Below are 16,850 nucleotides of genomic sequence, written 5' to 3'. Positions count from 1 at the left end.
GGGTTCTGGGGGTGTTTCAGGTAAAGGCACAACAGGCTCCATGGTTGTACCTCTGGGAACATTACAATGCAATAACTGGTATTAATAATACCTATTTTAGAAAATTTCCTCCAAAGAATACATAATAATACATCTCTATATTAAAGAAAAATCTTGCCCAGCCAGGAGTGGCTCAGCGGTTGAGTGTAGACCTAAGATCCAGGTGATCGGGGTTCGATTCCCGGTCAGGGTACATGCCAGGGTTGCGGGCTCGAGGCAGCGATCAATGACTCTCTCATCATTGATGTTTCTATCTCTCCCTCTCCTTTCCTCTCTCTGAAATCAATAAAGATATATTTTTAAAAAAAAGAAAAGAAAAAACTTCAGTAAAGTGGAAAATTGAATTATTAGCCACACATTCCAAATGATATCAAAAGTATTGTATTTCATATAAATCTACTCTAGACATGATGCTTCCATGTTAGATGAGTCAAGACACACACAAAAAGTCCTGGTCAGTGTCGCTTAGTTGACTGGGCAGAGTCCCATGCATGGAGAGGTTGCCAGTTCGATTCCCAGTCAGGACACATGCCTGGGTTGTGGGCTCGATCCCCGGTAGGGCATGTGCAGGAGGCAGTTGAATGATGTTTCTCTCCCCCGCCCCGCTCTAAAAATCAATAAACTATTAAAACAAAACCCAAAAAAAAGGCATTTTAAAAAGTTTACACAACAGAGAGTTTTCAGTGGTTTAAACTTTGGCAAAAAACAAACAAAACATATTTACTCTCAAGAGAGGAAAAATCTTACTTTGGCCCTAAGGAAGACTATTTCTACAGTTTGTAACTTGCAATCACCAACCCAATGGCACAATGCCCAGCCCAGGGTACATGACAATAAAGCTAAAGATGACAGTTTATATTTTAAACAATGTCTTTTAATGTAAATTTTTTCCTTCAATTTTTTTGACAGCATTTCTAAACTGAACATCCTCAAATTCACAATCCATTAAGTCACCTCAAAGTTAATGTAAATTTAAGTAAAATAACTTACACTTCTTGTAATGTCTGAGATTCCAAGCTGATATTCCAGGTGGACAACCGATTATGACTCAAATCCCTGATGGTGAACAAAAGAGCATTCTTAGCTTAGTGCTGGACAGCAGATCAAAAGAAAACAATTACACTCAATTAAGAGTCTAAAGGCCTATCATGAATTTGAGCAGGGCAGGCAAATGAATGGTTATAAAAGATGAATAAAAATACATCTAGATTTCAAAATAGCTATTTTACTTTTTCATTTTTACGGTGTTAGGTCTTTTGTTGTTGTTTTTTGGGGGGTTTTTGTGTGTGGAATTCAGGCTTGTTTTTATTAGAAATGTAAGATTGTCCTATCCTCTATATTACTGAGTGCTACCAGGCGTCACCCATATTCAAATATATGAATATTTCTGCAGCAGAACTATACATATTCACATTAAGAGGCATGAATCAAGATTACGGCTGTCTTATATCAATTTAGTACAGGTTTTGCCACCAAAATTTTTCAGTGTTCAGAGCATCCTGGATTTGGGCATTGAGAATAAGCAATTGTAGACCTATCTTTTCTCAACAACCATTGGTGAAATCCTACTTTTTTTTTGCTTCTCAAGGTCCTAATTCTTACATTACTGTTGAGTCACCAACCTTGGCTCATCCCTATGTTTACACTCCAGGCATCGGTGCTGGAGCCATGCAGAACCTGCGACATGGTCTATTTCTCTTTCCTTCACACTCATTTGAACCTCATACTGCTTAACCAGGTGGCTCCCCTCTGTTGCTAACGCCCTCGGTGAGGAAGACGCCTCTCTTCTCTCGGCTTTGCCTTCAACTCTCCCAAGTTTCCAGGCAATCTCTCTTGCCACAGCTCTGCTCTCCCAAGTTCTGTCTGCTGCCTAATATATATATATTTTTTAATTTTATTTTTGTTTAAAATATTACAGATGTCCCTTTCTCTCCCCAATGAGCCGTTCCACTGTTGGTGTTGTTTTAACTAGGAAATACACTCACGTGATTCGATAATCTAAAATAGAAAAGGATATAAGTAAAAAGTCTCCTACCCTTGTCTCCAGCCATCCAATTTCCCTCCCCGACAGCAACAAGTGAAAACAGACCATTTCTTGTGTAGCCTGCCAGATATTGTAGGCATGTACCAGCAAATTTTTACATAAGTGGTAGAATAATTTGCACACTACTTTGCCCTTGCTTTTTTCACTTACTACGTCTTGTAGATCATCTCATAGCAAATTATAAATTTCTTCATCCATTTTAGTGATATTATACTTTACTATAATGTACTATACTTTTGAAAGAAATATATACTTTTTAAAGTAATAATACAAAATAATATGTACTTTTAAAAGTAACATAAACTTTACATAATATATAGTATGATATATAATACTACAATATATTATATTACACTTTAGCTGAAGATAAACTTGTAGATTTCACAAGACAGTGAGCTTCTGTATTAGAATTGGGGTTGACCACATCCTTGATAGAGATGTGGTCTTTCTTAAAAAAAAAAAAAAAAAAAAAAAAAAGGCAATCTAGCTTCAGGGAAGGAAAATTCATCTCACTCCAAATTATGTAGATGATGGTGGTGATGGTGGGGGCAACTAACATTTAAGCACGAGGCACTCACTCTTCCATACGCTTTATACATATGAACTGCCCAAATCCACAGGACAACCTTATAAGGCAAATGCTCTTATAATCTTCCTTTCCTGATACAGAAATGGACAGAAATTAATAATTTGTCAACCCACGGTCACACAGCTAATAAGTGAGGAAGCCATAAACTTGAAATTCCATCTCACTTGTAGCAAACAGAGCAGAGATTTCACTAAAATTAGCCATTAGTCTAAATATTTAAATAGGCTTAAAAAATTCACTTTGATGGTTCCGGGCATCTTTACAAGACTGAGGTGGAATCCAGCCCACACAAGCTGTCTGCCCAAGAGATGTATTACACATTACAATATGGCTAGTAATAGGGACACACTAGAGAGACATTACAGATCACTTTATCTGGCTGTGCCACCACAGGCAGTTGACAGATGCATGCAGGTCTGAATGATGCCTCTCTCACAGAACAATTTGTTCTCAGCTAGATTCATGTCTGTCCATCTATAAAACCTAGCCACCTTCTTTTAAGAGATTGACTTATGCCATAACATGAGGCTAGATCAAATCATCACTTTTCCACAACTGTTCTAAAACCTTTACTCCAAGATATCTGGCACCAGGTATCAGCTCAAAGACACTCATGAATGGAGAGGTGTGTTGGGAAATATAAGAGAGAAAAATGTGAATTCACTCACATAAAAATCTTATATTCAGAAACTATCCAATTCACACTTGCTACTAAACAACAAACACAGAATTTCATAGGATTGAAAAGATGTTTATTTATTATGGTGTTTCAACTGAAGAAGAAATTTAAATTAGATATTCCATATTCTGCTCCAAGGTGGCTAGTCTGGTAAACAGACAACTAATATTGTCTGTATAGCAGACTAGCACACTATGACTTAATTCTACATTTCATGCTTGCTGAAATTTAATTTTTTTTCTTTTATAGATTAAGGGCTTTCATTTTAATAACAGTGCTTTTAATGCCTTTCCAAACCCTAATCTTCCTGGTAATGTAACTCCTGACTGTGCCCATCCACTATTGTTCTCTCATGGATGTCAATGATGACCAGATAATCAATTTTAAAGAAAACTATTATTACAGAAATAGAAAAGCAATCAAATTAAACTCAACTTGGTATAAACTTGGTAAACTCAACATGGTATAAACCACTTTGAATTTAGTATCAGTAAAAACTGTCCAGTGTCTCTATTGGGGGAAAGAGCAATTTTCTCAGTATCTTTAAAGAAACTCTAAGGCGTTTCAATGGAACCCAAAGGATACCTCAAATAGTTTGGGTCCTCTCTACAGGGCAATGTTGTAGTAAGAATATATGCCTCATAGGTCAGGATCCCATATAATGGGGCTCTCTGGACTCTTCTGCAAACAAATCCACACTGAATGAATTTAAAAATACCAATGGTGAACAGGAACACACTCCCAAAGTAGCACTATCATAGAAAGCACCTAGTATAAATAGATGTAGCTGTTTAACTTATCAAAACACCAAGTTTCTAACTGGAATTATATGGGTTGATTTCAGCATCAGGTATTCATACAAACATGTAATGAACCATGTGCCAGGCACTGTGCTAAGTGCTAGGGTTACAAACACTGTCAATGTTACTAACCTTTATGACTTTTTTGAAAGCAACATTTATAGTACTAGGAAGTGGTGTCACTCCAAAACTGTAAACATAAATTCAATATCAACTTCACTGGAAATGTGTAGATTAGCTTTCTTCTATGCCTATATTTTACTCTGTAATTTATATGATATGTACATATAGGAATGTACAGACACACTCCTGCTCTCCACAGCATGACTTTCCTATTTCTTTTTTTTTTTTTTTAACAAGTTTTACTGATTGATTTTAGAGGGAGGGAGGGTGGGCGGGCAGGAGAGGAAGGGGAAAGAAGGGGGGGAGGGAGGGAGAGAGGCAGAGCAGGAGAGAGAGAGAGAGAAATGTCGTTCCACTTCACTGTCTGCTTCTTGTATGCGCCCTGACCGAAAATGGAACCCACTACACCTTGGTGTATCAGGCCCCATTTCTTTTTTAAAAAATACTCCCAAAAGGCTGAAGAAGACTGATCTGAAGACTTCAAATATCAGATGTAAACTCTTATTAAGAATTTGCATAATTTCTTAAAAACAGATTTATAGAAGAGTTTGGGTAATTTTTTAAAATTAAAGTCTCTCACTATTCTTCCCAGTGGCCAATCATTAATTCCATTAACTTTGCATAAGTTAATGCTAGTTTGCCTGTTGTTGTTTTTTTGTTGTTTTTTAAAGCAAGAGTCCTTGAAATGGAAAACTGTCTTTCAAAGATTTTTTCCCCTTGACATATCCCTAAAATGAACTTAAAAAGTTGAAGTAATCTAATGCTTGATAAACATCACCTAAAGGGTCTAACAGACAACAATCTTTCCTTTATTTTTTAACACCACTAATATCTGACCATTTATGGATATGATGTTTGCAGAGTAAAGGTCTCAGAGAAGGCCTTATCTCAGTGTTATAAACTCCGCTTCCACTCATGCTAATCTACAGGGATGTATCTATAATAATGATGAATTATTAAGGTTCTTGATATCATGTGGAGCCAGAGGTGCCATTAATGTAATCGTTTAGTACCATCAGGGTGTAAATAATTTATAGGATGTACAGAGCAATCTCAATGGTCTGAGGAGGAAAATCAGTTCTGCAAGCTAATTGCAAAGAAGTCCAGCAGCAACGGAGATGCAGGTCGTCTTCTGCCCAGTCACACACGTACACTTTTGTTGTCGTTGTTAATCCTCACCCGAGGATTTTTCCCCCCACTGATTTTTAGAGAGAATGGAAGGGAAGGAGGAACATTCTCCCCATTTATACCCAAACTCTTCCACCTTTGGAAGGGACATCAGGTTCAGCCACTGTGCTGGTCTAGATTGCAAACAGCTATACTAATCCAACAAGTACCTCCCCCTGAGTTCACTCCATTCAGTTAGTGTTAGGTTACACAGACACAGAACTACTGAGCTATTTTTACCACCAGGCAATATATTGGTATTCACTGTTAACCTCAATTTTGCTAGATGGGGTGAAGGCACAATCTGCCCCATTAGACCCTTAGCAATTCTAACCCAAAGTTTAAAAACATAGTTTCTTGCTTAGGAATCATTCCTGTTTCCAGCACCTGTACTTGCAGCCCTGGTCCTATGAGCACTTCACCAAGTAGGGGAAAAAAGCTGACGTGAATAGAGAAAAAAACAGTATAGTCATTATGCCAGGATACTTCTCCCTTGGTAAGAACTGCATTATCATTCCAGCACCTTTCACCACCCCTTTCCCCATATCCACCAGAAAAATAGGACTCTACTTAGTGGGGCCACTTCTTTAGTGCCACCTGACGCTGAGTGTGAGCACACTCTCAAGAACATATGTAAGTCAATCCTTCCCTTCTTTATCTCCTCCCTTTAAGATAATCAATGTTTTAACCACCCATTCCAATTCTCTATCAAACTAGTACAGTGGGTCCTCAAAAACATCATTTCCTTATAACACTGATGAGGCGCTGTAGAAATTTGTTTGTATCAATTAGCGTACAGTAAAACTGGTTTCATCACACGTTACTTCTCCACAGTTCCAAGAACTTATTGATGATGTTAAGTGAGGACTTACTACACTCTGAGGATATCTCTCTGCCCACTGTTGGGCATTATGGGCTGTAAAGTGTATTCCCTGGTCTGCAGAAATGATGGTCAGTCATCCAAATTGGTACAATTATCTTCTGTTCCAGTTCTTTTATAGCACTCTGAGCATTTGCATCTACCGTCGGATAAGCAAAGCCAGTCCACAGTCAGTAACTATTCCTGTCAGGACCCATCTGTAGCCCCCTAGGGCTATATCAGCATCAGTATCATTTACCAGCTCTGTTCAGGGCCTTCCCACCAGGGAATCTGCCACAGAGCCATCTGCGGTATGTCTTTTCCTGGCAGACAGAACAGAGCTTACTGGCATTTTGAGCCTCAGAGGGTACAAGAAGAACATGTCTAGATTCAGCCCATCTCTGCACTGCTGCAGTGCCCCATATCCACCTATCGTGGACCCAGGTGGCCACCTCAAGCAAGCACACAGGGATATCTGGTTCATTCCAATCACCTCTGCACCTGGAAGAAAGTCCTTCTGATGGTAATCAGTGTGTCCTACTTTAATGTTGCCCTCAAAGTCTCACAGTGATTTCCACATGACTATTTGTGCCCCACATGGACATTCCTTTAATAAGCCAGGTTTCTACTGCTCTTCTGCATGATCATGTGGCCAGGCCACTGGCTACTGCCCATGACTCAGTAAAAACCCAAACATGTGGGCTTTTACCGCTGTTATTCTTCCATTACAGCCCACTGAGCTCATTTGTCCTTACCTTCCTCAGAGTGGTAGCCTTCGAAATAGGATGCTGTCCATTCATCTTGGAACTGCATCCACAAACCCAGCAGCTCCTTGTTGGTCATTTAGGACCTGTTTATAGGATGCTGCCCAAGGGACAACAGAATCTAGCAGCTCCTCACAGTGGGGGGAGGGGGGACGCTCTGCTCTTGAGTATCTTCTCCTTGCATTCCCCAGGTAGCATGATCCTGTATAAACCATTTCCACTTTATTATGGAACTCTTCTGTGCACTGCCCTCCCTACTGGAGTGTTTATCTGGCATTATGCAGGACATCATGAGTATTTCAGGTTTCAAGATTATTTTATGACTTTTAGTCATCATGGCGGTTTCATTTACTGTCCAATAGCAAGCCAACAACTGCCCTTCAAATGGAAATGCTCTAGTCCAAAGTCCTAGGAATTGTTGCTGGGGAGGCACGCACAGGCTTCTGTCCTAAGCCCCAGTCTGCCATACACATAGGGCTATCCCACAGAGAATCCGTCCATACCAGCACTCCAGTTTCTACTATACACTGTGTGGGCTGGAGCAATCTTACTGGTTCCATTTAGAATGTCCAATTAATACTGCTTGAAGGGTGGATTTACATGCCTTCTGCTTTACAATATTAGGTAGAGGAAACATTCCCGTCAGATGCAATGTCCATCTCCATAATATCACATAAAAGCCTCTTCAACCACCTCTCCTACAAACGTGTGCCTTACATGCCTCACTGTAACCTCCATTAGGGCTTTAACAGGCTTTGGTTTTACAATACCAGGTAGGGGTAGTGTTCCCCAGCCACAAAGAACATCCATTCCCATAATATATTTAGATAAAGGAGCCACAACTTCTTTAAATAAAGCTTATTTAAACATTCCAACTTTCATAATGTTCTCTCAATTACATCATGGCTTCACCAATGGGTTTGGTACCATAGTATAAGAGGTTCCCACATCAAGGAATCCTGAAAACTCCAATTCCTGACCATTTAACCCACTCTTGTGCAAGAGGCTTTGGAACCCTGCCAGCTCATGGCCAGTATTCCTGGACAATATGACACTGACATCGGCAGGGTTTTCAATTGCAACAATGGCACAAGCAAGCTGCTAGCAGAAGCGTCTCCTAGGTTCTCTTCAGGTTTCTGATGCAGATGCCATCACTTGTCCTTCTGTAGATGTATTGTTCCATCTGGAAGTCAAGGTTGGTGACACCTAAGTGGGTTCCTGCTACAAAGAATTTGAGGACATCCTCTTTCATTTGCAGGACAGTAAGGGCTCCGGACAGTTTCCCTTTATGTTATGTTGGTGCATGGAATGACGCACAGTCAGCTGCAGTCCAGGGATTCTTCCCTCTTTTTCCTTTACTTTGCTCCTAACAGATCTGCTTTATTCATCTTATTCTTTATAACCATTTCAACTTCCCTGCCTCGCTAAGACCAGTCCCTTGACTCTCTCCTTTGCTTTTCCCCATTTTCCTGTTAATTAACCTAATGTTTTTATTAGCATCTATGAGACCCAGAGGCAGAGCTGAGAAAGCAAATACACAAGGCTTTCCCAACTATCCCCTGGTTCTGCAGAAGGTTATATGGGGTGTCCATATAAAGAGTTCCCTTTAACCACAGCATATACCATGAACTCATTAACAGGTATATTCAGCAGGTAAATATCCCCATTATCATAAAGATAATCCCAGGAGTCTTATGTAGAAAACATATCATCTACTTTATCAGCGGTGTTCCACTTAGCATTCATGGGGGGAAATGGGCAGTCAGTCCCCTTTCTCAGGGTACACAGATCTTACAGTGGCTTTTACACAGTCCACCAGGCTGGCTGTTCCCTCAGGAATAACCTGCTTTGTGTCTGGATCACATATAGCCATCTGTGCTTGTTCCGTAATGAGACAAATCCTGCATCAACCCAAACATGCTCTTCCCCCGCTGCAGCATTTAAAACCAAATACTGCTCCTAAATTAATTATTCTCACAGAACATCTTAGTAAAGGTTCTTCAGGAAGCTGTTACTGATGCACAAAATGAAACAACTCCTTCACAGGATACTCCCTGGTTTCAAACAGTTCCTTGGTTTTGTCCTTCCCTCACACCAACTACCTGCTTGGTGACCAGAGATCTAGGAGTACTTTCTGTTGTCCTTGCCCAATTTTTCCCTTGGGGTGAGTAGCCAAAGTTCAGACTCACTGAAATCTGAGCTTGGATCAAGGTCTGACTCAGCACTCTTTTAATTTCATTTTAGCTAGTACAGGCAATAGCTGAGGGATTGAACCAATGCGCTGGGAACTGGATCCACCTCTAAACTCCATCAGTGACTTTTATCTTTAGTGACTGAGAGCAGTACAGCTACTGCTCCAAACTTTGGGCGACCACACAGCCAACAAGGAATCAAAGGTCTCATATTCCCCACCCTTTATCCTTTCTTTTCCCAAACCACATGTTTCCGTGACTAGGGTCATTCTAGCAAATCTCACTTCTGTGATACCAAATGTTCAGGAAAACTTCCCTGTGTTAAAAGAAGAAATACTCAATGACATTTGTTAAAACCCAGTAAGGAGCCTTACTCAAGGTGGTGCAGGTTATTTCTATAGGTACAGGGACCACGTGATGAAATGTTTTTATGGGGAAGAGACTGGGCTCAACTCCGAATACTGCATGGGCAAGTGGGAATTTATAGCCGAGGAGCAGGGCTGCAGCCAAGGCCAGTGGATAGAAAATTACTAAGAGAAAACAAGAGCGGTAAGGGGGGTTCGGGCTAACAGACCTAACTGAACTCTTCTCAAAGACAGGCCAGGGTGATTAGACATCACTTAGGGTATGGTGGAAGATAAGAAACTCCATCAGATATCAAGAGTGATCAAATACTGAGGGTGGGGGCTTCTTGCTAAACTAACTTACCGGGTTTCTTGCATAAACTGTATTTTATAGTAGGTACCTTTCAAACAAAGAAGCTTCTTACAAACAGCTGCTTGCCTGGGACTCTAATCCAGCCTGTGTTTATCTGGGACTCTATCCCATCTTTTGGAGTATACCCAGACTCCTAAGAATCAAAATCTGTCCTTACCAGCTTCCACGGACGTTTGTCCGGAGCAATGGTTCAGGAGTCGGACTCACCAATGGATCCCCGATCAATCAGTCAGGAGGAAGGTAAAAGCTTCAAAGGTATGCACTTAGGGTCCTGGGTGAGAGGTCCGGGGGTCCAATGATGAATCTGATCCTATGGGTGTTGTGGCACCATAACTGTTAAAAGGAAAAAAATATTCAATGATACTTGTTAAAGCATGGTAAGGAAGACTTTGAGGAATAGGGAGCTAGGCATAGGGAGCACTGCAATGAAATTTTTTAATGCAGGTAAGAGACTGGGCTCAGCCCAGCTGGGCATGGCTCGGCAGTTGAGCATCAACCTAGGATCCAGGAGATCAAGGTTTGATTCCTGGTAGGGGCACATGCCCAGGTTGCAGGCTCAATTTCCAGCAGGAGGAGTGCAGGAGGCAACTGATCAATGACTCTCTCATCATGGATGTTTCTATCTCTCTCCCTCTCCCTTCCTCTCTCTAAAATCAATAAAGACATATTTAAAAAAAAAAAAAAAAAAGAGAGAGACTGGGCTCAACTCCAAATACTACCTGTGTATATGGGAATTTAAAAGCTAAGGAACAGGGTAGGGTCAATGGATAAAAAATACTAAAAGAAAACATCAAGGGGAAGAGGGCTCTGACTTAACAGACCTAACAGGACTCTTGCTAAAAACAGGTAAGAGAGGTCAGACATCACCTGGAACATGGTATAGGGAAGGAACTCAATCTAATATCAACGGTAGGGGCTTCTTGCTGAAACTGCATTTTACAAGGATGTGCACAGACCGCCTAGGAGAAGGTTCAGGAGCCTAACTAAACTTTGATCAAGCAAAAAATTTTTGTCACCTGTTTCTTCCTTTACTCACATAATACTTCTGATACGAGATGTGTGGGGTTTTCTTCTTCCCTACACCAATCATTTCTCCAAAACCAGCCAGGTGTCCTGCAATTCAATTCAATTCTGACACTAACTGGAGTTAATGCAGACCTCAGTGGGTAAGGGCTCAGTCCCACAGACTGCACCCCCACTGAAGACACCAATCACAAGTAGTAGGACCCAATGTTACCCACAATTTCTGTCCCACTTGGCTACAAATCAGAGGTTCCCATGACCCCCTCATTAGTCAATCACCTGCTAGAACAGCTTACAGAACTCAGGGAAACACTTATGTTTACTGGTTTATTATATAATAAAAGATATGATAAAGGACACAGTCAGATGAAGAGATACATAGGGTGAGATCTAGAAGGGTCCAGTAAAGGAGCTTCTATCCCCGTGGAGTTGGGAGTTCACAACCCTCCTGGCACGTAGACGTGTTCACCAACCCAGCAGCTCTCTAAACCCCAGAGATTTGGGGATTTTTATGGCAACTTCATCATATAGGCATAATCATTTATTAACTCAATCTCTAGCCCTTCTCCCCTTCCCGGATGAAGCGGAGTGGGGCTGAAAGTCCCAAGATTCTATTGATGGATTGGTCTTTCTGGTGACCAGACCCCATCCTGAAGCTATCCAGAGCCCACCAAGAGTTGTCTCATTAGATCAAAAGACATTCCTATCATCCAGGAAATTCCAAAGAATTTAGAAGCCCTGAGTCAGAAAATAAGGTCAAAGACTAAATATTAAAAAGAAAGATGCTCTTAGTACTCTTATCCCTTAGAAAATTACAAGGGCTTCAGGAGCTCTGTGCCAGGAACCAGGGGCAGATATATTTCAAAAGCCAGGATTAATGCATTTTGTCTACAATCTTTTTTATAATGGCCACAAGGTCAAGCATTTGAGTTTGAATCACTAATATATTTAGGCATTGCATGTGTTCTAAAAATTCAAAGTTATATAAAGAAACCCATGTGTACCTACTGGTTTTATAGGTGAAGGCAACTTACAAAGACTGTTACACTTCTCAATCTAAGACAGCATAATCCCAGCTTTTCATATTCTAAGAGTTGTTCTGCTAATGTAAGGCTTTCATCCAATTACATTTTTCCAACAAAATTGCTTTCCAAGGCATTTCACTTCACCTGAAAATGCCAATTTCATTCTAGAACATTTAAAATTTTTGAATGTCATTTGACTTTAGGACATTTATCTCAATTAAGCAAAAGTCAAACCTAGACACAAAATACATGTATCTTATGTAAAACTATTTCTAATTATTGTTTACCCACCAATCGAGGATCTTAGAAAGTAGGCCACATTTATTTCAATTACAACTAAATGAAGTTGTGTTGTTCTGAAACCTGCACCAGATTTACTCTGTCATAATCAGGTAGCTGTTCCAAGAATTTCTTAGAAAAAGGCACTTGCTGCATTACAGAAACGCTGTGCTGGGTTTAATTCAGACTATGTTGCACAGCGATATGAATTTTTAAATTTTATTTGCATCAACAGAACCAGAGCTAGCTACAGGTGTCACATCATAAAACAACAGAAAACATTTTATTATATTACAGATCTTTGCTATTAACAGCATTTGGTTTCTTAAGTTACCTTCATTTTCTCAAGGAACTTATGAGGTAGCTTTCTTTCCTCTCTATCCTAACCTATTTGCAAATGAATAAATAACCTCTGAATAAATAGCAGAGACAGAGGGACCTTCTATTTGTATCCTATTTTCCACAGAATATCCAAACAGACCCTCATATTTTAATTGCACCTCAAGCTATTCTTTCTTCATGACAAGTCTTTTTTGGAGCCGGCTGTACTAGAAGTCTGACAATTAATAAATGAATTGCTCAGTTAGCAGCAGAGAAATAACTGTATGCTAGTGGTTAAGAAGGCCCATAACTGCAGCATTTAATAATACCTACTGTTGCTCCTAATGCCACCAGGCTGACTCAGACCAGTGAGCTCTCCCGCTGCCACTAACACAGGCCTGTCAAAATGAGCACTTAGCAGCGGAGTCTCCAGAAGAACTCGACCAATCACTGTACTTGCTTCTCACACGTAAACAAAGAGGGCTGATTTTTAGGTTCTCTCCCACAAGAAATGCACTGAAAACAATTCAAGCATCAACATGATTTTAGGAAAGAACACTCCTTTCCTCAATGAGCCCAAGAATGCTGCTTATAAAGGTATATTTGTTCGGGGTAGTCCTAGCTCTCCTAACCCATTCAGTTTTAACCTTGTAACGTATCAAAACTGCAGCACGGAAGGAGCCGAAATGCAAACTAGGGACAAAAGACAGCTCATGCGTCTCCGGCCGTCGTGGTTATAAAACCACAGGCCTGGGGACCACTCAAGCCGAGGGACACACTGGGCGATGTAGCCCAGTGCGGGCGAGGAGCCCTGACCCCCCGAGTCAACGCCGGGCCCAGGCCCACGGAGCCCTTAACAATACCCCGCCCCAGGTCCTCCCCACCCAGGACCCCGAGCCTCCCGGGCCCCAGGGATCTTAACTCGGGTCTTCGCACACAAGCCTCCGGAACCTTAGCGCCAGGTTTTCCAGCGCCCCCTGCCCCCCAAAGTCCCTAACGTCGCGATGGCATCTCTCCTCAGAACTCAGGCTCCCGACCGCGCCCTCGGGCCAGGCCAGTTCCCCTCAGTCGGCCCTGGAAGGGGAGCGCCCCTCTCCGTAGGCGCCCCCACCCCGTCCGGCCCCTCTACTCACAGGCTGACGGCGTCGGGGGGCAGCGGACTCGACAGCGCCCTCCAGCCCGGCGCTGGGAGTTTCCTGCGACTGCAGTCCAGCAGGGGGCTGCGGCAGGAGCAGGGCGCGGGGCAGAGGCCTGCGCGGGCGGCCGGCAGCAGGACGACGAAGGCCTGGGCGAGGAAGAGGAGCCGGGAAAGGGGTCCGCACCGACCCTGCAGCAGCGGCTCCTCCCGGACGCCTCGGGGCGCCGGCGCCATTTTCCCCCCCGACCTGGACCCCGCCGAGAAGAGCCGCCAGCTGGAAAGGGCGGCTCCGCGTAGACGGTTAGCGACTGCACGGCCACCCGAAGCCCGGCTGTCGCCCGTATCCTCTCAAGACAGGCGAGGGGCGGACACGGCGCGGCGGCGGGGGCGGCGACCCAGGACATAGGGCTCAGGCCCCACAGACAACGCTCCTCTGCCCCGCCCCGCGACGCAACGTCGTCACGCACAGGACCCAACCAATCGCTGCCACGGGACGGGATCGCGTCGGAGGCGGGACTCCGTGGAGGGGGCGGGGCCGGAGACAAGGCGTTCCTTGAGAAGGACTCCAAGGTGAGGGGCGCCCCGGGCGCCCTTCTGGATTTCCCGCGTCCCTCCGCTGGAGGGCGCAGTGGCTCCTTAAGAGGGGGCAGGGAGCCCCCGCGCTGAGAGTTGGCAGTCCTGACGGCGTTTATCTACTATGGCAGCGATTTTTAAACCCGTTTGCCGCAAGACTATTTAAAACATGCAAAACCTATTTAGTGAGGGGCACGGACCTCTTTTCCCTTAGACTGTCTAATAAAAAAAATGACAACAGCCAACACACAACAGCGCTCTGTCCTGAATGCTCCGTCTTGCGCCATAAATTACAGGTCCTAGAACAGAGTTGCATTTTATTGGGCACGTCACATAATAAGATTGCGTCTGATTGGTTAATTTTGAATACTAGAAATCTTTCTCTTTTTTTATATATTTATTTTTATTGACTTAAGAGAGGAAGGGAGAGGGAGAGAGAGAAGCACCAATTTTGAGAGTCATTGATCCGCTGCCTCCCGCACGCCCCCTGCTGGGGATCAGCCCGCAACCCCAGCACGTGCCCTGACAGGGAATCGAACCCCGATCTCCTTGAACACAGGTCGATGCTCAACCGCGGAGGCGCCCCGGATGGGCCAGAAATCTTCTTTAACACACATATATACTATATGATATATAATATAGATCACGTGTCATATAAGATATACATAAATATCTACTGTATGAGGTGTAACGTATCATATATGTGTGTAAAACATAGTATTCCAGGCATATTCATTATAAAAACTCGGCACCAACTTGGAATACAGTGAACCTCCCTAAGTTGTTAAAGGGTATTTGCCAAAACCTGCAGCAAACTGCCTAAAAGTAAAACAGTAAAAATACTCATATTAGGATCAAGAAAATGATGCCTATCACTGCTCCTAATCAGTCCAGCAAAAGGTCCTAACCAGTGCAAGAAAAAATATTAACAGTATAAGGATCTTAAAGGAAGAATAAAACTACCCTTATTCACATATGATTTGATTATCTGAAGGAAAAAACCCAAAAGAATCTTCAGGTAAATGATTGGAACTAGTAAAAAGGTTCAACATACTAAAATCAATATTATTCTAATAAATCAGCAATTATAAAATATACTTTTCAAAAGCTAGCATATGCAACAGCAATAAAATCTAGATGCCTAGATCAAAGAAGTGTAAGAGAAAAAGTATATGGAGAACACTACAAAACATTATTAAAAAGTATTTTTAAAAGATCTAAGTAGATGGAGAGTTATACTATGCTTTTAAACCAAAAGAATCATTATTATAAAGGTGTCAGTTCTCCCAGGTTAATTTGTAGATTTAATACAATCCGAATAAAAATCCCCAATGGACATGATAGTGCAAGGCTAACGTAATAGCAAAGACACTCTTGGGGGGGCGGGGAATGTAGAAGAACTTGCTTTACCAGATCTCAAGATAGGTTTTGAAAGCTATAGTAATTAATTTAAAAGTGTAGTGTCGCCACAGGTAAAGTTAAATAGACTTTTGATGCATGTCAGAGACTTCATGGGACGTTGATCTTATTACGTGACATGCCCAATGCCACAAGTGGAACTTAGACCAGGGGAGAAAGGACAGGCTTTTCAATAAACAGAGCTGAGATCATTAGACAATCACTTGGGAAAAATGAAACTGGATCCTTTCTCATGTCACATTCAAAAATCAGTTCAAGACCTAAAAATGAAAGGCCAAACCACGCAGCTTTTAGAAGAAAATAGTAAAGACTATCTTTTCCACTTTGGAGTAGCAAAGGGTATCTGAAAAGGGAAAAAATCATTAACCATAAAAGAAAAACACAATAAATTTGAATACATTAAAATAAATTTTCATACACAAAAGACATCATAAAAAGATATTTGCAAAACACATGACCAACAAAGTATCAAGAATTTGCACCCAGCCAGGCGTGGCTCACCGGCTGGGCATCGACCTAGGATCCAGGAGATCGCGGTTTGATTCCCGGTCAGGGCACATGCCCGGGTTGCGGGCTCGATCCCCAGTTGGGGGCGTGCAGGAGGCAGCCAATCAATAACTCTCTCTCATCACTAATGTTTCTATCATCTCTCTCTCTCTCCCTCTCCCTTCCTCTCTCTGAAATCAATAAAGACATATTTTTAAAAAAGAATTTGCAAAGAATTCCTGCAAATCAATGAAATAAAGGCAAACAACCCAAAAGAAAACGTTAATGTGCCCTTCCAAAGAGGAAAAAAAAAATAGCCAAAAAACACATGAAACATTATTCAATCTCATTATTTGTCATGGAAACTGAATACTAAAATCACAATGAAATACCACTGTACACATCAGATTGACAAAAATTATAAAACCTGACAATCCCAAGTGTTCGTAAGAAAGTGGAGCAATGAGGTGTCTCTCCAAAGGCTAGTGGGATGGGAGTTAGTGTAACCACTTTGGAAAGCAGCATGGCATTATTTAATAAAACAGAAAACATACATGTGTCATGATCCAGCAATTCCACGTTTAGGCATACACCTTAGAGACGGGCATGCTGA

At 42.0% G+C, this 16,850-nt stretch overlaps 1 protein-coding gene across 2 annotated transcripts in view; it reads right to left on the bottom strand.

Moving 5' to 3' along the window:
- The window catches only part of LRIG2 (leucine rich repeats and immunoglobulin like domains 2), a 36,069-nt gene extending 21,843 nt beyond the window's left edge, over window positions 1-14,226 (bottom strand). Inside the window, exons 1-3 of one of the 2 annotated variants that reach the window (XM_081121958.1) lie at window positions 13,755-14,220; window positions 10,181-10,306; window positions 1,030-1,095 (exon numbers count right to left, since the gene is read on the bottom strand). Coding sequence is in view for 1 of the 2 variants with exons in the window: in XM_081121957.1 (XP_080978083.1) it covers window positions 1,030-1,095; window positions 13,755-13,993 (305 nt within the window). In the remaining variant the exon portion in view is untranslated. Of the gene's footprint in view, window positions 1-1,029; window positions 1,096-10,180; window positions 10,307-13,754 lie in introns of both variants that reach the window. The other variant, XM_081121957.1, reaches the window with a different exon arrangement.
- Window positions 14,227-16,850: the final 2,624 nt, after the last annotated feature.

The sequence above is a fragment of the Miniopterus schreibersii genome (genome assembly GCF_964146895.1).
Source record: "Miniopterus schreibersii genome assembly, chromosome: 19".
NCBI lineage: Eukaryota > Metazoa > Chordata > Mammalia > Chiroptera > Miniopteridae > Miniopterus > Miniopterus schreibersii.
This window is presented reverse-complemented; position numbering and strand designations above follow the sequence as displayed.